This window comes from Triturus cristatus, chromosome 11 (genome assembly GCF_964204655.1).
Source record: "Triturus cristatus chromosome 11, aTriCri1.1, whole genome shotgun sequence".
Lineage (NCBI taxonomy): Eukaryota > Metazoa > Chordata > Amphibia > Caudata > Salamandridae > Triturus > Triturus cristatus.
The window spans coordinates 770,927,827-770,949,596 of record NC_140594.1 but is presented as its reverse complement, the minus strand read 5'-3'; the positions used below and the strand labels follow the sequence as shown (position 1 = coordinate 770,949,596).

The following is a 21,770-nucleotide window of genomic DNA, read 5'->3' as shown; positions in this document are numbered from 1 at the left end:
ATCCATGGCTTTTCTGGTAGGTGAAGGCAGGGCCGTCTCTACAGAATTATAGGCCCCTGGGCAGAGTAGTGCACTGGGCCAGACCTACACAACCATTCACAGGGTTAAAAATGTTTGACGGAAAATGAGTCTTAAATTTTGGTCTGCATGGGGCACCTATGCTTATGGGGCCCACGGACAATTGCACAGTGTGCCCATGCGTTAAGACTGCACTGGTTGAAGGCCCTCTAGCCGTGTTAGACGCCCGAACCGCAGGGTTGGGCTTAAGAGAGAGAGAGCCTTTAACCTCTTCAATGCCCGTGACGAGCTGGTCTCGTCATGGGCCGCGGTCGCGCTGTGCCCATGACGAGACCAGCTCGTCATAAACCCCGCCCGCTAATACAACGGCCGGCACAGGGCGGGGAAAGGGGCGGGCACTGAAGGGGTTAAGAAGTGTATAATCCAAAGCAGAAGGGTTATTATGCTATTAAAACGTTTCACATATTGAACATAGAATCATACTACACATCGAGAAATGCATAGGCCAGCATTGGAGTGCTAGAGTAGATGGCATATTCCATCCTTTTTTAAACTTCTGCCTATTAATTGTTCTCAGTAGAGCTTTTCATGTTACAATGTTCTTAAATCACTTAGAATTACATGTATTCCTACCTTTTAGTGAGCACTATATGTGGTGACATTATTCAATTCACAAATGTATGACATCTTAGTTTCTATATTGTTTTTTCAAAAACCCTGTGTAGATGTATAACAGACCTTATGTTCTTACCTGTCATAAATCCAGTGAATTCTTGGCGTATCTTCAGACTTCTTTAATACTTTATTCTGGATAACAAGCATCCACTATTATTTCTCAAACCAACCCTGCTTTCCTCGTCTACTCTGCAATCTCTCACTTTCCATCAATCTATTCTCTCTGTCCTTCTCTTCTCCTGTGCCCCCTTGCTATCCCTCTGCATCGCTTTCTCTCTCTGTCCTTCTCTTCTCACGTGCGCTCTTGCTATCCCTCTCCATTGCTTTCTTTCTCTGTCCTTCTCTTCTTCTGTGCGCTCTTGCTATCCTTTCCATTCCTTTCTCTCGCTGTCCTTCTCTTCTCTCATGCACTCTTGCTATCCCTTTCCATCGCTTTCTCTCTCTGTCCTTCTCTTCTCCCATGCGCTCTTGCTATCCCTTTCCATTCCTTTCTCTCGCTGTCCTTCTCTTCTCTCATGCACTCTTGCTATCCCTTTCCATCACTTTCTCTCTTTGTCCTTCTCTTTTCCCGTGCTCTCTTGCTATCCCTTTCCATCGCTTTCTCTCTCTGTCCTTCTCTTCTCCCATGCGCTCTTGCTATCCCTTTCCATCGCTTTCTCTCTCTGTCCTTCTCTTCTCTCATGCACTCTTGCTATCCCTTTCCATCACTTTCTCTCTTTGTCCTTCTCTTCTCTCATGCACTCTTGCTATCCCTTTCCATCACTTTCTCTCTCTGTCCTTCTCTTCTCCCATGCGCTCTTGCTATCCCTTTCCATCGCTTTCTCTCTCTGTCCTTCTCTTCTCTCATGCACTCTTGCTATCCCTTTCCATCTCTTTCTCTCTCTGTCCTTCTCTTCTCTCATGCACTCTTGCTATCCCTTTCCATCACTTTCTCTCTCTGTCCTTCTCTTCTCTCATGCGCTCTTGCTATCCCTTTCCATTGCTTTCTCTCTCTGTCCTTCTCTTCTCCCAACCGCTCTTGCTATCCCTTTCCATCTCTTTCTCTCTCTGTCCTTCTCTTCTCTCATGCACTCTTGCTATCCCTTTCCATCACTTTCTCTCTCTGTCCTTCTCTTCTCTCATGCGCTCTTGCTATCCCTTTCCATCGCTTTCTCTCTCTGTCCTTCTCTTCTCCCATGCGCTCTTGCTATCCCTTTCCATCGCTTTCTCTCTCTGTCTTGAAGGCCCATGTGCCCACTGCAGTTTATCTTGGGGAGGTCAGGAAAGTGGCAGAGACACCAGTATAGGCCCGGGCTTTCAAATCCCGTCTCCAGCGGTTCCAGCCCACCAGGGAAATGCCCAATGAAATAGAAGGCCAGTCTGGCAATGGACTGGTAGCAGATTTGTTTAGCCTGTGTACCAAACAAACATGTGGATTTTGTAAAGGCTTTGGAGCAAGTGGTGTTGCCACAATTCAATGAGTGCATAAGGGCAGACAGCAATGTTAGGGCATAGGATCAAATGCAGTCTTTGCTGCCTCTGGCAATGACTTGGAAGTGCATGACCTCGTGGCTGCTACATTTTTGGTAGCCACACTGCAGCAAAGGGTCTGTTATTGACATTCAGAGGTTTTTCTTTAAACACCACTGGGAAACTTGCCTGGATTCTAGCAACTGTAACAAAAGCTACAGGTAAAGGAGTTGTGTGTTTTAAAAATGTTCTGACTATGGAAAGAAAACCACTGTAGTTATCATTACAAGTCGGCAAGACCCTTGTACCCAGCCAACATTGAGCGGGCGGGTTTTCCCCACACACAAAATTAAATGTTGTGGGAAAACTGGACCCGATTATACTGGCTGCATTTCCACACGCCCTAAAATCACCCACGGATCCACTGCCATTTTCCACAAGCTTGGAGAAGGTGGAAAGTGATCTTAGTTAAATGCCCAGAATCTGTCAGAAATTAGAATGGTTTGAAGGACCTTGAGGTTTTTCTGAACCCACATGATCCTTCCCATTCCAGGGACTTTCAATTATAATGCCTGGATTCAGGGGTGGAGATACAGGACAGAAATCTTCTTACCAGTCTCTGCATCCCTCCTCTTCCCTGAATTATGGGCAACACATAAAGGGGTCATTTATGTTTTACCAAATCTTCATATTAATCTGCTCCCTTTCTCCTGTATCCCGTTGGACAGGGTCAAACTGGTCAGCAAGGACGTCTGGCAGTGCCCGGGTGACTGCTCGGTCTGGTCAATGTATGGACTGCTTTTTTGGCTGTTTGTGAATCTGTTTATGGTCTGGCGTACTGTTTTTACTGTTGATCTCTATGATATTGGCGCAAACATTGCCTACAACAAACACAAATGCATGCAGTCTCCCATAACTTGCAAAACAATTATACACCTTGTCTAGCTGCCCTGATTTGTAAATGTGGCCCACATTTTTAGCTACCTGAATCCTTAATGGTGGCCACTATTATGCTGGTGCCTGGGTCTATTTTCTGTTCCAGTATGACCCATCCATTGGACCCCTCACCCTTCTTGTGATATGCCACTGCTGTACATGGGCAGTATGCACAGTTGCAATGTGCACCCGCGGAGCCTGCACCACACTGCTATTTTTGATGACTCTTCTTGGACGTTTTGCATAATTGCGAGAGATGTGAGTCACTCCGGTGCCTGCAGCCACTGGGGTATGATTTTAATGGAATGCAATTTTATTCCGCACATTATCGTTCATGTAAATGTCCAAATGTTTCCCACGATGCTGTGCAGACACAATTTAAATATGCTATGAAATGTGATTGAATGGCTTAATGCGCAAAACAGCATGCCTGACATGACATCTTATTTGCTACATAATTCGCTACAGGCAATGGACTTCATTCTTTAGGCGTGGTGCATGGTGCGGTGACTTCATGTGAGCTGTGCCCGCTTAGGTACTGATTGTCAAATCCTAATAAATACCACCCTTTTTAACTATATTTAAGATTGCCACTAATTTTGCTGGTTGATAGCTCTTAGAAGACATTGTGCTGCAGTTAGGTACTTGATTGATGAACATACCGGAGCACGCCACTGACTCTCGTTTGTTTTTAATCAAGGCATGCACCCTCCTTCTGTGTTTTCTGAGATGAAGGCGTATTATAGAACCACAGGGACAGCCATTTTGTTTTCTGTTCCTGAAAGTGGCCTTTGGGTTCACTGTAATCTTCTGAAGGTGTTTTTTTGTTTTGTTTTACAGACCCACCAGGTGATTCTTATGTTTTTTCACCACAGGCCGGGTGCAAGTCATTGGGTGGTCCTGTTGTCAATTAGTGGATCGTATGCACATTTTTCCAGTATCCGGAATGGGGTTTGTGTGTGTGTGTGTGTCTGTGTGTTTAAGCCAGAAGACTTCTCTAATGGACTCGGCTGCTCAAAGCAGCTTAGATCTCCAGAGGAGAGAATGGAGAATGGAGAATAACCTGGGGGCTTGGCTCAGTAATGAACAATTTCTTCTGTAATTGCCCATTCCTCAGTGGCACTTCAGGCTTCCCTTTGTAGCCCCAGGAGTATCCACACTCCTGGAATTAAAGATACCCCTCACCCATAATAAATGTATGAGTGGAACTACCACCACCACACGAGGGCGTAGATCATAGGGTATTTGTGGTAGACCTAGGCAGGGGGCCTTTGGGAGTATTCTACGGAAATCTAATTATGTCTGTGCAGTTACTTTGCACATCGTCTGAACACGCTTTGACTTCATCAGCAGCACACAGGAATGGTTCTTGTTTTGAATGCATAGAACTTGGTGAATGAACCTTTCATTGTAAATAGGAACCAGGTCTATTTCCGGGGAAGAATCATTGTTGACTTAACAATGAAATTGTGCTGACCCAACACTTGCTCTTAATATCAGGATTAGCGCAATCACAGCAGCACTGTTTGAATATTGAAAGGACCCACAGTCCCCATGTGTGCAGTGCACACCTGTGCTGCACGGATCTTAGATACGTGTCCTTCATGATACAGCCGCTGTTGTTTACGGGAAAAAACTGGCACAAGTTACCTTAATTTACCTTGATTATCGACTCCAATATCTTTCGTTATTTACTCTTTGATAGGACAATTTATGGTTGCACTCCTGCTCCATGTAAACAGGACAATATACTTACAGTCCTGAACTTTTACTTACAAATCATTGATATCAGGTAGGTTGAACAGGGATCTTGGCTTTGCTGACACAGTCCTGGTTTTTCACTATCTGTCCCGGTGAATCTGTGTACATTTAGCCAATTTCTCTGTTTTGAGAGCGGTCCAACTGAACACAGAGGGAGTCAAGTTTTCATGTGTTATAAAAGGAGGACTGGTAAGCAGAAAGCAATGTAATTAACAGTGATGATACTGTGTGTAAAAGATGCTCTAATTTACCACTTTGTGTCTCATCTTCTGTGTTTTCTGTTGGTGAGCACTCTCAATAAAGCCATTCTATGCACCTCGGCCAATGCAACATTGTAGTCATACTTCTGCGTTTGTGAATGTCTTTTTTCACCTTATATCAGGTGAGAGTCCAATTGGTTCACAGAAAACAAACTGAGTTGCAGCACCCAGAATGCACTAAGTGAAAATTAAATCCCAGACCTAGCCTAACAACATGTAGTGAGACTGGAATTGAATTAGAAATTACTTCTAATAAAGAAGTATTGTGGGCATCACTAATAAATGCAATAAATAAAAACTCCTAATATAAAGTCATCTCAGGAGAATAATAAAACATTGGTTACATTTCATTTATTTTATGAAACAGTTAACACTACAGTGAGATGCCGGAGAACTGATTTTAGAGCATCAGGCCGAATTTAACAACCAATTTTAAATAATGATTTCTCTGCATTTACAAATATCTTAACCAAGACTTTTCAAGAGAAAATCAGAATGTTCATGCTTCCAAATTTTGTGCAAGGTTCTTTATACACTCAAGAGTGTAAAATACATTCTTATTTAAATATAAGCAGGGCTGGTGGTTGCCACTGTGCTAGCTAAAGTTTTATATTTTTTTATACTTCTCAGATTTCAAATAAACAATTAGTTGTCTCATCTCCTGCTGGGGATCTACAGCTGCAAAAGCAAATATTGGTTGAATGTGATTTTATAGAAACATGATTTCATGGAATACCATTACTGAGAAACCATTCCATCTAAACTGTTTTATGTAAATTTTCAGAATTATTGACATTTACCGTTTCTTAGAATCTAATCCATAAAATGTCTTGTGGTCATCATCAACTTTTTGAAAGCTTGTTTTTTAAGTGTAAATACAATTTTTCCAGTTCTTACTTTCAGAAACAGTTTTGTTGGAGATATTTGTTTCACTGTTTTAATTCAGGGGCATGATTTGATATTTATATATTTTACAGTGTTAAACAATTACTACAGATGTTTTTAATTCGCTGATTCATCCATCCATCGCTGACCCCTCACAGCCTCTGAAAGCCACCAAGCCCTTCCCCATTAAACACCTCAGCACACCCAAACTTCACCCATCCCTGAACCCTAAACAACCATCACCGCCCTTGAACATAAGCCATCCATGACCCATTAGAACTCCTCATCACCCTAAGTTACTCATACCTGAAACGTGAAATTCCCTTTCTACATCTAAACTGTGCACATTTCTGAATCTTGTAAACCCCTCACCACCATAAGCTCCATCCCCATCCTGAACCATAAACACTCTTTTCCACCCCAACAGCTACCCATAATTAAATCTTTAAAACTTTCACCAGCCCTAAACTCGGCCCATCCATGAACCCCAAAACCCCTCAACACCCTTACACTCCAACTATCTCTGAAACCTAAAAAGACCTCACACCCCTAAACACAACTCATGCGTGAACCATAAAAGCTACCTCTGCACTCTACCCATCTATGAACACTAAAACCCCTTTTCTATACCCGTACGCCAGTTATTCCTGATCCCTAATAACCCTCATCCCCCTAAACAGTAGCCTACAATCCTGGCTTCTTGCCAGACTAAATGAGCTCGCTCCCTCACAGCCACCCAGATCTGCTGCCCGGCGGGTCTCTGCCCCCTGGTTTACGGAGGATTTAGCCCACGCTCGTAGGCAATGTAAAGCTGCTGAGCGGGCGTGGAGAGTCCAGTATGAGCCTGAAGCCAAACAACGCTATAAAATCATGATGAAGTCCTACCACGATCTTATCTTACAGGGCAAGAAATGTTACTTCGCTAAAAGGATTGAAGACGCAGCTAACTCCTGTAAGGAGATTTTTTCAATTGTACGTGAATTCACCAGCCCCCGGACAACCTCTACTCAGGGTGCCCCGGTGGAGACCTGGGCTAACACTATTGCCAATTTCTTCACCACCAAAATCAGGCTAATTCAGGATTCTTTCCCGTCGAGAGCGTTAGATGACTTATCTACGATGCCGACGGAGACAGTCTTCCTGTCTCCTCCTGGCCCAGCTTTGCTAGACTTTCCTCCCCTTCCGGTTGCCGCATCCTTAGCCTTGATGAGGAACCTTAAATCAGGCTCACCATTAGATCCGTGTCCAGCAAAATTCTTAGCGAAAATGGCAGATGTCATTAATCCTATAGCTAATCCTATCCTCAATTTATCCCTGAGTCAGGGTTTTCTGCCCCAGGCCTGGAAGCAAGCCATGGTCATCCCCCTGATCAAGAAGCCCAATCTTGATCCAGAGGCGCCTTCTAATTATAGGCCAATCTCGCTCCTTCCAGCACTGACCAAGATCCTGGAGAAACACGTGCACAGCGTGCTTTCTAACTTCCTGGAGTCTAATGAGTTACTTCATGAATCCCAATCGGGCTTTCGTTCCAACTTAAGCACCGAGACGGCGCTCCTGGAAGTCTCGGAGATCGTGAAGGAGGTGCTGGACACAGGAGGCAGGGTGATGTTAGTCATGTTAGACCTGTCGGCGGCGTTTGACACCGTCCCCCACGAGGATCTCCTCACTAGACTTCATAACATCGGTCTAGGGGGGACGGTGCTCAACTGGTTTCGTTCCTTTCTGGCCAACCGCCGGCAGACGGTCTGGGTCCCACCCGGGTCCGCCGAGATGCCGCCATTGGGAGTCGGAGTGCCTCAGGGCTCTGTACTGAGCCCCACTCTATTTAACATCCTTATGACCCCTCTGGCGACACTGGCGGAGTCCTACGGGGCCCGGATCGTCTCTTATGCTGACGGCACCCAGCTTCTATTCACCTGTCGTAAGAGCGAAGAGTTCGATGGAGAAAGGATCTGCGAGTGCCTTGGGGCTGTCTTTAGCTGGTTTTCACACAACAGCCTCAAATGCAACTCGGACAAATCCGAAATACTATTCTTCGGATGCCCATCAGAACCAGATTGGCAGGGATGGTGGCCTGCTGACATGTTCCCTCCCACTCAGTCCTCTAAGTGGGCTAAGAACCTGGGGGTTAAAATTGACAACGAGCTCTCGCTCAAATCCCAGGTTTCCACTCTTACGGGAACATGCTTTGGGATACTCAGAATGTTGCGCAAGTTCTTTCCCCTTCTCTCGGAGGAACATCGGAGGATCACTGTTCAGGCACTCATAGGGTCCAGATTGGACTATGCAAATGTCCTATATCTGGGTCTGCCTGAATACCTCCTCCAGCGTTTGCAGGTTACTCAGAACGCTGCTGCTCGTGCAATTTTTGGCCTGCACCGCCGCACCAGTGCCTCCAATCTCCTCGTATCCCTTCACTGGCTTCCGGTGCGGAAGAGGATACTTTTCAAGGCCATGACTCTCGCCCATAAGGCCTTGCATGGCAATGGTGCCAAATATCTTCAGAGGAGGCTGGACTTCTATCGACCTGTACGATCCCTCAGGTCAGAAGCTTTGGCTTTGGCTCGGGTGCCACGCATCAAAAGGGCTCGGCTAGGCGGCCGGTCCTTTAGCTTTCTTGCTCCGCAGCTATGGAATTCCTTACCGGTGTCCTTACGAAACACCGCTAACCTGCTTGCCTTCAGAAAAGACTTAAAAACCTGGCTGTTCACTGGATAATCTGCCCCCTCTTTAGGCCCCTGCTCTTTTTACTGTTATGTTTTCCAGCTCTTTCTTTGGTCTGGAGCACAAAAGCGCCGGGACACTCCTTTGGAGTAGCCGTTGCGCTATAAAAGTCCCATTTAACATAACATAACATAACATAACATCCCAGAACCTATAAAACACACACTAGTCCTAAACTCAACCCAAGTTTAATTTAATTTTGGATTGTTCCTTGAAATTGCTATTCTTTAAAATTGTTTTTCCACGACTTGGTTTCCTCAAATGTGGTTTCCCAGTGTTCATTTTACAATAATTCACACACATAAGCTAATATTTATAGACTGACGGGGGTGCACCCAACTATTTATTGAACGTTTGTCATATCAATTTGAAAGCAGTACTTTTTATTTAGTCCTTTTTACATTATTTAAAACGCCTTTTCAAGGCTTTACTATTAGTATAGCATGCATACATGCTACATTAGTAGATGTGACCTAGCGTTTGCTGACTTTGGAACTGGAGAGCCAGGTTGGAGTCCCAACCATGGCTCAGCATCTTTTGGTTCTGGACAAATTCACGTATCTACTCTACCAAAAAGGTGTTACAAAGACGGTTCTCTTGTATAGTGCTCTAATGTCATTAGGCTAAATTTGCACTATATAACAACTATAAAACTAGCCAAAACACTTGGCGGTAGAACATCGCCATGGAATGGGGTGAACTGCATGGTAATAATAGGTGACCCTCTTTAAGAATTGATGTGATGATTTTTTTTTTTAGCTGGATACAGCAGCCTAAGGGGTTCTGGATATGCCTTAAACTCACAAAAAAGGTAACAGATTACATTGGGGTTCAGATCTTTTTACCCGTCATCAAATGGCTAATACTGGATGCTCATATTTTAAATTCACCTTGATACCAGTGACATTGGAGCATCATCAAAACAAGCTTTATATGGTTAAAAAATCGATAAGCTTAAATACATGAACATTTCACTGCAATATATCTCATTAAAAACCATACAGTATTCCACATAATTGTTTTTTTTAAAGCTAGCAATAAAATGAAAACGTCATCATTACATATACCAGATCAGCATTTGAAGCACAACACCCATCGAAGAACAAATCATAAATAAATTATAGAGGTGTGGCCAATATGATAAAAGGATCTGTCGACGTACAGTACCACAATAAAAGCCATTGATTAAATGACTTCCCCACCAAATTCCTCAACCTAATAACAGCAGAAATGAAGTTGTAAGCCATGAGACAAATATATTCTGACTGCAATAACTGAAGATAGAGTAAGGCAGGCCTATATCTTCTGATGTTAAACGACCTCAGCAGTGGAAGTAAGTGTGCTTGCCTGGGTATCGCATATAATTTACAGAAGAAGAAAAGGTGAAATGTGGAAAGTACAGAGCTCAAATCACAAGGATAAGGGATTCATCAAATGCTTTGCTGGGATACTTGACCAGGAAATGTACTATGTTGAATCTGAACCATGACAGACAAATTTTGTGTCGATGCTGAAAAGGATATTGTAGGTTAGGTTCCATTGAACCTGTGGTCACTAATGGGATATAGGCGAGCACTCTTTTCTCCACCACTACGCTACTTTCTCTTCGCTGACTACAGGCTGTCAAAAATGTGACTTTAAATGCTTTTTAGAGATAGAAGTGGAACTATGTGGGCTAAATAATAAGTCAGGCCTTCCCAACAATTTTTACAAATGGAGGTGCACTCAACGTAGGATACAAAGTCCCAAATGTTTCTTTTTTTTTTTTTTTTACTTTTATTTCATAGATGACATAAGTATACAACGACAGCCAACGCGTTTCGTTCCAGTATAAACAAATAACGGAACTTCTTCAGGGCTGTAACAAAAAAAACAAAAAAAACACTTATATGAGACTGATTAAATGATGGACAAAAACACATGTTACAAAACTTACATAAATTACAAAACATTAGACACATTTATACGATATTAATATGCTTAAATTAACCTGCAAAAAATAATAATATTAATCACAGTACACCATAAATTACAAACAGTTGCAAAGGAAAAACATATAAAATTTAAAATTCTAACCATCTTAGTTTCGGAGTTGATTGTGCTATTTGGGATCAGGAAAGGGAAGCATCAGGGATTAAGAGTGATAACATATAGAGTTAAAATTAAGACCATCTTCATATCAAAATTAATTGTACAGTTTCTAGAACGAGATTCAAAGCAATCCTTTTCTTTGATCTGACTGTATTAAATAGATCTAGAAATACTAGTTGCAGTCTCACCTTCACTTAATAGCAAAACAAATTCAGAAATTCAATTGGTAATTCAAGAGTATGGAATGGATATCTTCTCATAACGGAAAAATAGGATTCAACCTGACTAAAATAAAGAGCAGGAGAAACCAAATGAGTTAAAACAATTCGAAGCATCAGGTCATAGTTAATTCATATAACTTAATGTATCTCACCTCTAAATGTAAGTCAATGGCTATTCAAATTCCAAAAACATAATTTCATGAAGAGAGAAATGTCTTTATCACCATTAAATTCAACCATCAGATTGTTTATAATTAAAATCTGAAATTCAAAGAAAGGCACTAGTTCAAAAGTCAAAGGAGGCGTACAATATGCATCTATGTCTCAAATTCTAACATAATTCTCACCTAAAAAGACCTACTATCAGTCTTAAGAAAATCAACACTTGTTTGTCTTCAAAGAAATAGGGCTAAGTTCCCGCATCCGCATATTATCCAGAGAGAGAACTGTTAAATTTTGAAACCCAAATTCATAGAACAAGTTAAGATAAAAAAGCAGTTTTTATGATGTTTATGCATGTCTAGTAAGGCTGGATTTAAATGAAATCACATTATATCATACCTATATGTAAGATATAATATAATCCTTATTCAGATCTTTTCAAACGTAGGCTTATGACATGAGTAGGTCCATCAACGATGTTAGTATCACCTACATAGGACAAAGCAAGAGTAGACATTAAATCAAATGAGAACAGTTGGAGCTAACTGAAAAAGTTAAAAGAATCAGTAAACATAGTCCTATAGAAAAAGGATTTTATATGAATGCATGCTATCAGTATAGGAAAACTGTATATAACCCTGCTTTATATAAATTATACCACTTCTTATTATTGTCAGAGGTCTCACCAGCTGTGATGCACGCGCAAATTTGTGTAGAATGGTTTATACTCGATCGTCAATCCTGATTGTGAGCACAATAAATCTCGACCGGCCACCTATTTGCAATATAAAAAGTGTCATGTCAGCGAAGCCAAATCACAAATGCCCTACAAAAACATGGATAAATTCACAAGGACAGTCTTATAATCTAGTAAAGAGAGGCAATGTTTAACGTGAAAAGGGATTGAAATTAGTCTCTTTCTCTTTTGCCAGGATAGTATACAGAAATTATGCTATCCTTAGTAATGTTTTATGCTGCATGTGTGTTGCACAGCAGTAAGTTCCTCACTTAATAAGTTATACCTAGAATCGTGAGACATGCATATCCCTGCAAGATTCACGATATCTACTCACTACAGGGCGATGAAATCTCCTGTCTATATATTAAAGATACCTACACAGCCTTACAGACCTCAGCGGACGGCACTTGGACCCCCATCCGATATAAACGTTTATTCGTGCCTATATAGTAAAGTCTGACTCCCCCATTGTAGAGAAGCGCTTAAAACACAGAAATCTTAAATATAAAGACAAACGCTCCCCGCATCAACAACAATGCATATTGTTCTTAGACATATGTTTGCCACGGAATGCTGTGAGCTTTGTCTAGTGATTAGCAATTGTTAATGATTTCCTGTTTAAGAAGAGTTTCATTTTTGGCCCTGACCTAATGCCACAGTATCAGGGGAGCTAGCTTGATGCGAATCTTCCGTAACCAGTCACCATTCTGCTAGCCTATAACCACGGCCACTAGAATTATATGATTCTGTGGCTGTGGCATTTTCTGAAAAGTTAAGGATTTGCCTCATCTGCTGCATAATCTGAATATATTAAACAAGAAAGTTATTTCTAGCCGAAACTGATCAAAAGTTATTAAAATCATGGCAGTGTGCTGCTGGGCAGTGGAAGCCTTTGCAAAAGTTTAGTAGTCATTTTTGAGCTGCTTATTGCCGTGTTTGCTTAAACATGTACTAATAAGGTGAAATATTTACCCAGACAGTGTTACAATTAGTAAAAATAACAAAATAATGAAGTAGTGCGATCAAAAAATGTGCTGCGTTATTCTGCATAATTTGCCATTTCTTTGCATAATTTTTTGACGCCTGCTGCATAATTCCAGCGGGCAAACGTATTGGTTGTGAACACGCTTGGACTCAGTTATTTCTGGGACAAAGGATTGCTTTTAAATGCGTTATTCTTCAAAAAACTGCTGTGGAAGTGACATCATCACATGTCGGCTGCTTTAATACAGGTCGGGCAAACACTCCGTGCCTGTAGGAGGGAATGAACCCAGGTCACAGAGATACGTTATGGCGAAAAAAGATATAAGAACACGACTCTGGCAAGGTGCTTGTCTCTGACTTAGTATGCACCCCCTGTACTGGTGCTATAAAGCCCACCTCTCTTAACACTCTGTACATGATATAAAGATGCAGTGCCTTTTATAAAGGAGATGATCTCCATTATTCAGCCAGCCTAGTGAAACGATGCAGTGCTAGCTCCTTGAACTGGTATTTTAAGGAGCTCGCACCTATAAAAAGTAAACTAAACGATTGGTGCATAGAAAAATACAATGCAGTTGTTCCCGGCATCCCATGGGTTGCATGTGAACTTTGACATTACAAGCGAACTTGGCACAAGGACTCCTCTTCTCAAAGGGGTGTTTTGTGAATTTTCTATTACTGCCTATCACGGTGACATCCTTTACCTTGTATTGTTTGAGCTTCATCCTACTTCAGCGACTCAGCCACTCAGAAATGTTCTTTTTCAGCATTCACATACTTTTGTCTTATCCACGTATACCTTTTATGCACCATTGGGATACCCTATACTCTGGACTGGTCTCATATACAATATCAGAGTTTTCAGAGATTTTCCTATTCTATTCATATACAATTCCTACATTGATATAACATTCCATGTGTTAGCAAACTTTGTTGCTACCACACCAACGGCCCTGAGGAAGTCTTTTCAGACGAAACACATGTTGGCTTGTGCTGTTCCCATCCACATCTATTAATCCATCTACACTGATTACATCTTGTGGATAAAATAGCAACCTTGAAGGCCCATGTTCATTATCAGTTACTGAATGCTAAAGCTTCAAATACAATTGTGACAGCATGCCTATGCGGTGGGTGTATATTTCACACAAATTGATCAACATTTTAATGAGTATACACATACTACATTATTGCCTTGTGCTTCTATTATATTGTCTACTCAATCAGGAAACACATGGTAAAAGTAACCAAGGTACACTGAAGGGCTAAGGAAAATATGAGCATTTACATTTGTCCTCAGCATCAACTCTCTACCATGATTGGTCTACCCCTTATGGCATCTCTCCTCTCCAACAACTCTCTGTTGCCTCTCAACCTCACAGTTCCCTAATGGCATCTTCCAGTTACTGTTAAATCACACGAAGGTGTACTGATCAGGTAACTAAGAAGCACATATTATATGAGAAAAAAAATAGAAAAACAAATTCAAAAGAGGTGGTTTTGAGTTTCAAGACATAGATAATCTTGGGTTGGGATAAAGCTCAGGCCTGTCTTTGGTTGTGCCCTTTTTCATGAGCTCAAATGAAAATCTACTATGCATAAAAATGTGTTTTTATGTCAATGTCCTTCTGTATTCAAACCAGACTTCACTCATCTTTCAATGCTTTGTGCCCTCTCCTTTTCTCTATTCCAGGAATTTATCTTACTTTGCAACATACAGCAGCCCGTCTGCCGTGATCTTGGACCTCTGGGAAGCTCAGCATCCCTACGACGGAGACTTGGACTCTTTAGCCTCTGCCCTCGAAGAGATAGGAAGGACACACTCCAAAATCTCACTCGTCACAGAGACTCCCATGGAGGAGCCAGACTTTAGCTACAGCCGGCAGAATGGACTCTAAGAACCGGTCTCCCCATCTCCAATTCCCAAGGACGAATGGACAGCTTTCAGACTTTGCATTCAGAAGGAGTTTTTGGCCATCAGGAGGGGATAAAAGGATGATTTTTGTTTACATGCAGAAGTCTGGTGATGCAATTGTACGTCCTATTTCCGGATCTTTAAATTCAAAGTCTGGTGAGATCACACCTACATTAATCCAGGCATGAGACATCCTGAGGAGCTTGCTCTGCTAATCGACCCAACTTGCCACAAACAACAGAGTTCCTTTCTGTTTATGAGCTGGGATTCCCCAATTTCCTCAGAGTGGGGAAGGAAGAGGACCTAGTTAAAAAGAAATTGGATGCCACTAATGAAAGCAGCAGTACTCCCAACTTTTCAGATATCATCATTATAGACACCCAACCAAAATATTGTGCATGCTCTACTTTTCAAAGGTTTAAAGTTTTCTAGAAAATCCTTCCTTCAAAGGCTTCCACGCCTATGAATTCTAAATCTGCTAGAGTGTCTACACGTCTGTTTCATTTGCAGGGTATACCCCTTTGTGTCAGTAGGATTCGTTCAGAAAGTGCATACATTATAATCATCCGGAATATAACCTAAGGCTGAGAAAGTGATATTATTATTGATTCTGTTCTTGAGCGGATTCAACAATATCAGCACTTTTAACTGTTTTCCAGACAATGCATGCCTTAGGATGGAAATTTGGAACTGTGAAATTTGCAAGTCATACTTTGAGATGAATTGAGTACCAAACATAACCCGAAAAACCATTTCACCATTTCTTTTTAATTAAATAAGCAGTACTGCTGATCTGAAATATTGGGCTTGAGGGAAGTGATTGCTACTGAAAATCGCCCACATCCTCTCGACCTAATAGCCAGCATCTATGTTGAGCTGATGTCTGGCTCTCAGCGGCCAGATCTAGTGAAATATTGCCATCCCCATGGTAGCTATGTCACTGCGGTTGAATTCCAATCTTGGAATAGCGTGGTGAACTGCAGTACGCCTTTCATTGCAAACCATGGCATTTTTGAGACTGCTCAACTATCAGGTTGATTATGGCAACATGCGATGTGAAGGCAGTTAGGGTCTGTGTGCGGTTGCAAACTCTATGTCACTTTACACTTCTGTTACTGACAAAACCATCGCACTTAAGCTAATGGTCATATAATGAGCTTGTTCTGCTATCCTTGATTTAATGATGATTCTGTTGGAGGACAATGTATTTATGAGCTGGGGTGACCAACATGATAGTAAACAACACTCTAAGAGCCCTTCTTTGCTTTTGGTATGTTTCACTCCTGGCCTTTTCCTAGCTTTTCACCAAAAATAGTTAGTTTTGTTGGGCTAAGGCTGGGACAAGTGGTCAATTCTGGGATCAGTCTAGAGCTATGTTTGGGTATGTAGTTTCACTTTTCCCCTAGACAATTGACATCATGTGTTTTGCTTGCATTCTTCCTCTTTGAGGATAGTGGACAGTGTTTTGCCTGAACTGATGGGGGTGATGAACCTAGCTTTTATAGTTACAGTCGGTAAAGTTTTGTCAGGACTTGCCTTCCCTTTGTTACAAGCTGTCCATATCCCAGCAGGATCCAGAGTGTTTTAATTTACTGGAATAGAAGCTCATGAATATTCTTAGAATAGCTCCCATCTGTGGCACAAGTAAAGAAGCACCAAGCTTTACCAACCAACAATGAAACTCTTCGAAATGTACTTGACTGCACTCTTGTATCTGCTGCCCTTGGACCATACCATAGAAAATTGACCATTTGCTACGTTCAACAAAAGACTTTTGTTTTTTGACATAATCACCTCTCAGTGTTTAGATAGACTTTCCCTGAGCTCACTGTTTCTGATGCCTTGTTCCCATTAATGCATTGCAGAGAAGCCAATGTTGGTTGCTTATGACTACTTAATGGGATTAAAAAAGAAAAGATAAGAAATAGCAGTATAGTGAAAAAAAAATTATATTAGCATACTGCAAAAAAATGAAAAGCAGCGGGTAGGTGAAGCTCCCCAAATGATCACCTTGTGGTTTAGCAACGATTCACAGTCATACGAGGTTTATGCGTCTGCTCGACAGGCGAGTTTGGAGTGTGACTGAGCATCTTCTGGCACAGAGTTTCCCCTTCAGGCATGTAAGATGGATTTGTAATTCACATTCATCCAGTAATGGTCAGCAATTCTACTGCCTCAATATTTCTAAGGTAAATTATTACTTATTTTAGCACAAAATGCTCAGTTCTAATTTAACCGTGTTTCGAAACAAAAGAACTAAATTGAGAGGAGATTCCACAGGTGGAATAACTTCCACCACTGAGATAATATGGGACAGGGTTTTCCACTGGTGGAGTCTCATCCTGATTTAGTTCAGAGAATTGAATATTTTCTGTTTCTCTGTTTAAGTGCCTGACCTGAAACTTTAGATCAATTGCTATTACTACATCAGCTGCAGGGTGCTTCTCGATCAATAAATATCATTCATCCTGCACCATCATCCTCTCAGGAGCGTCACAACCAGGATTGGAGTAGAAGTGTGGCAAACGTGAGGATGTAGATACAAAGGGTAGTTCCTTACACTTCATGTTTTGAAACAAAATAGAAACCCATCAATTTAATGGAAGGTGGTTCGAAGAGTGTAGGATTGTGAATGGAAGAGTCAGAATTATTGAGGGGTGGTGTTATGCCTGTCAGGTAATCCCAAACCCATAATATGCGACCCTAGCAGGGTAGGTGGAAGTCGATCATTGAGGTCACTGCATCACATTAAACAGTAAGCCACAGTTAACATAGCATTGCTGAAAATGTATTTAGCCTGGCCATTTCTAGGAGTTTGTGAAGTTGCGATGTTAGATGACTGGCAACTTCATTAAACATTTTCTGAAACTTTGGGAGAATTGAAACAAAAAAATCCCTGCACAGAGCAGCTCTTTGTGGCAGCGGGAAACCTTCTTGCTTCCAGGAGGGACCACAATGGGCAGTGGGAAGGCTACCACCACTTGGAGGCCGACCGTGTCCTTTGCTCTGGCAAATGATTTACAGAGTCCTACAGATGCACCACCCCTGCAAAGCTTTGCAGTCTGCCCACTTATCCTGGCTCTGAGTTGTGCCTGTCGCTCAGAAGACAGTGAACCCTACCCTCTTGCCTCCTACAGTGGTACCTGTGGACTTTACCAGCACCTTTCACTGGGTAATTACATAAGGCTTCAGACTGTCATGACCTCCTGCTCCTTGATGTCCTCTCATGGGACATTTAAAAGCAGAGATTCATCATAAGGAAGGTGGTCGGACGAAGTAGGACAATGTCACACTCCTTCACCAAGGGCAAAATTTCCAAAATTGACCCAATGATGTGGGTGTAAAAAAACGTCACCCACCCCTACATACTACACCCTACAATGGGTAATATGAATGTGTTTTTGCATTAGGAAGAGTCTGACGTACAACCAATATGTGTATCGGTTGCATATCCGACTCTTCCTACTGCCCACAAAAATTAGCTAGCTTAACGATTAAGCATGAGATGTGACTGAAGACATTTCAGACTCGCAGACTTGGTGAGAACGCTTCTAATTTCCAAATAAGTCAGCCCTGGTTTAAAATAGAAGATAAGCTCAATTTCCAGGCAACCAAATCTTTAAAAGTCATCAAAAATAATTCTAACTTTAAGGAGATCATAGCTGGAGACAAGCGTAATTTCACCATGCAGCAATGGTGTGGAAACAATATATTTAACACTCCAAACAACAGTCTTGCTTGAAAACAATGAAGCACCTACATAGTTTGCTTCAGTTTTAAGAGTCTCTTCAACAATAGAGCAGAGAAACTTGACACGAAATGACCCAACATGGACATCACCAAATGAAAACTGGAGGCCTAGCTCAGCTGAAGGACTCTCTTTTCTCGCATGATATAATACAGCTCTCCCTCTTCACCTCTAACTCCCTAGTGACACTTTGTATAGGTTTCGGAGCAGATAGTTATCTTTGAGGTTGAGAGCGCACAGCCTTTCTCTTCTAATATATTCAGCACCAAGTAACCCTCTTCTCTAACTAGTGAAACGTGTCCATGTAGATTAAACTTTCTGATGGTGCCACAAAATGGCGGGTCTGATATCCTGATTTTACTGTATTGTCTCTTAGGTTCTTCGATTTTCAGTAACAAGTCTGACACGTAGATTCGTGCACTGGGCTACTACATAAAACCCCAGAATAAAAAAGTGCGGGTACTCTGTACAGGGCATTACTGGGCAGGGCACAAGTCCTAAAAAAGAAGTGGGGGGACAACAGGAAGTGATGTCACGAAAGGTGGCTTGCACCATCAGACTCATTGCCTCCCCTCGCTCACCCCTTAGATGCAATTGCATCAGAGAAGCCTGCGCGTGAGCAGCGTTCTGAATGAACTCTGATCTCGCCCCAGAGAGGCCAAAGAGTGAATGTGTGACTCCATTTGCTCCAGTTATCGAGCTCCCGGTAAAATAAGTGGTGGGGACACCATCCACCCGCGTGGTACCCCGACTCGAGCCCTGGTACTGGCCCATTTAAAGCACTGGTTCTACAGGATGAAAAAAACAAAAATCCGATCCATTTATCTGGCACCATCTAGTGGAATTAGCGATGTCCACCGCCTCATCATTAATAACCAATTCGCAGGGCCTTTAAGAAGCTCGCTGCCTGGGAAAAAATGTCCCCTTAGGTTAAGGTTCCTCCTGATAGCCCTCGCGCTAACTCCAGGTGCCCACCAAGGCTAGAGGTGCCTCGTAAAATGTTGCGCACGAGCCTTTTCGTTTGTCAGAAACCCTGCCCGCCTGGAGCTGCTTTGAGGAATCTCGGGCGAGTGCAAACAGTTGCCAGGCAGCGCAGGATATTGTAATGGAAACATCATTCTGAATTAAACCTTGGCCATCTGTTCCAGCGGCTCGCCGCCGAATGCGGAGGGAGCATAATTCAGTGGCACTGCTGCGAGGAGAGCGCGAGCGCGGATGCAAATGGCGGCATATGCTGCTCATTGCAGGCTCCATTATCTCCTCGCGCTGCAGGTAGAATCCAGGTTTGGGCGGCACGTGGGGGAATTCTCTCTCCCAGTGTATTAATGGTGTATTCCAGGCAGACAATGTCTTAATGTTCACCCTATGAAAAGGGTATTGTCTTGTACGTGTACCTAGCGGTACAGTGCACTTCAAGGTAAATGTCAAAAACGGACGCATATATTAATCTGTTCATGGAAGCAAACTTGTAGTATCAGATACCGTTTACCACTCGAGGTGTCACCTAGTTGATAGATTGGTTCTGTGTTTGCTGCTAATATACGTATTAGGTACCGTTGATACCTTTTCACCATTTAGTTGCTGTGTTTCACCTTAATGTGGGTCATTAGTACCGCTAAAAGTGCACTGGCCTAGGATGACCAAGAACCTGCTAGTCATTAACCCACCTATGCCAAAGTGGCTGTATGTTCCTTATTAGGTCTCGCGCCTAGCGTTATAGTGCGCAGTGAGAGACCTCCTGTGTACGGGGTTTGAAAACGGACCTAGGAATCGCACACGCTCGTGCATGTGCTTTTCCTTTTGGGCCACGCTATTGGCCTTTGCGTGCGTCTTTTTATCAAAGACAGCACGCAATTGGCCAAAGGCGGGCGCATTGCTCCGCCCATGGCCTATTGGTGTCTATTACGCGCACCGCTGCCATGTGGTTTCAATTATCGTGCCCAGACACAGGAGCGATAATTGAAACCATATGTCTCGCTGTGGTGCGCGCACACCACCGTTTCTCAGGGCATGTAAATTATTATCAATTACGTGCATTGTAATTTGATAGTTATGGGTTCCAGGTTCAATGATTTTGTTTACATAGACGAGGTGTCTCAGGAGCACAAAAAACGGAACATGTCTAGATATTGGATAAAGGCTTTGTTTAGAGTGTGCTGATGGTAGTTGTTTTATTTTGCACTGGAAGGGTCACCTTAGAAATAGCTTGACAAATGGCAACCATGCAGCCAAATAACGTGTTGGAAGCAAACGATAAAGTGCACTCAGATAAACCCTCCCACCAGGTCCAAACCAACGGCTATGCATAAACAGTCACCCCCCCAGACACACAAATCTACATATCTACTCACAGCACGAGAGAGAGGGGCACTTTAGGTAAAGGCAGGCAAGTAACACACCGGGAAGAGCACAAAAAGCAGTCAGCCCCCTCACACTGGTGTGCATGAAAAACGCAAACGTTCACTAACGCCATATATACAAAGGACAGAGGAGCATAGCCACGTGAAACGCTCAATGAAGACAAGTATGCAGGCACCGAGGCAGTCATGGCACGCTCGTCCCACAGGCACGTGCGTGCACTCTAACAATGCCACAACCCGCGCCCCCAGCCGCTGCTCACCAGGGACAGGTACACGTAGAAGGCATGGTATTTGAGGTTGATGGTGCGGTTGAGGCCGGCTTCACACTCCTGGTGGAAGTTCTGTCTGACTTGTGACTCCATCTTAGGTGGCTCTGCATGTGAAGCGGTGGTTGAACGAGAAGCTGTTTTTCTACCCCTCCCCTTGCCAGCAGGACCCGCAGCCTCCCACATGCTCTGCCCTCTCTGCGAGCAGCAGTCGGAGGCCTCTCTAATCACACTCTCACAGACACAGCCAGCCCAACGACAGTCACCACACCCACACCAACAGTACTTCTAAGATCTCCCGCTCGTACAGACACCCATGTCACACACAACACCCCCGTATTACAGACATAACAAGCAGAACACTCCTCAAACACTCCAACTGTCAGCTTTGTGGAACACTAGGTCTATGCTGTGCTGCTTTGCTTTCAGGTTTTTTGCTTTGGATTCTGGGAAATGCAGTTCTGTGTTCATAATAGAATGAATTAGACTACAAGTCCCAGAATTCACTGAAAAAAGCTGGCCTTGAGTGGCACATCACGCCTGGACCTGAGAATCTTGGCAGCTGCAGATCCCACA

General features: G+C 42.8%; 1 protein-coding gene and 1 long non-coding RNA gene across 2 annotated transcripts in view; one reads left to right on the top strand and one right to left on the bottom strand.

Annotated features, from left to right (window-relative positions):
* The window catches only part of UNC5D (unc-5 netrin receptor D), a 1,316,579-nt gene extending 1,299,826 nt beyond the window's left edge, over nt 1-16,753 (top strand). The window contains exon 17 of the mRNA XM_085634460.1: nt 14,599-16,753. Coding sequence (XP_085490586.1) covers nt 14,599-14,803 — 205 coding nt within the window. The 3' untranslated portion in view covers nt 14,804-16,753. The remainder of the gene's footprint in view (nt 1-14,598) is intronic.
* Nucleotides 5,457-21,391, bottom strand: LOC146785422 (uncharacterized). Its single transcript, XR_014970649.1, has 5 exons — nt 21,189-21,391; nt 11,869-11,957; nt 11,582-11,671; nt 10,988-11,084; nt 5,457-10,566 (listed from the first exon to the last, which is right to left on the bottom strand). It is a non-coding gene; the product is annotated as an uncharacterized LOC146785422 (long non-coding RNA).
* Between the last annotated feature and the right edge of the window lie 379 nt (nt 21,392-21,770).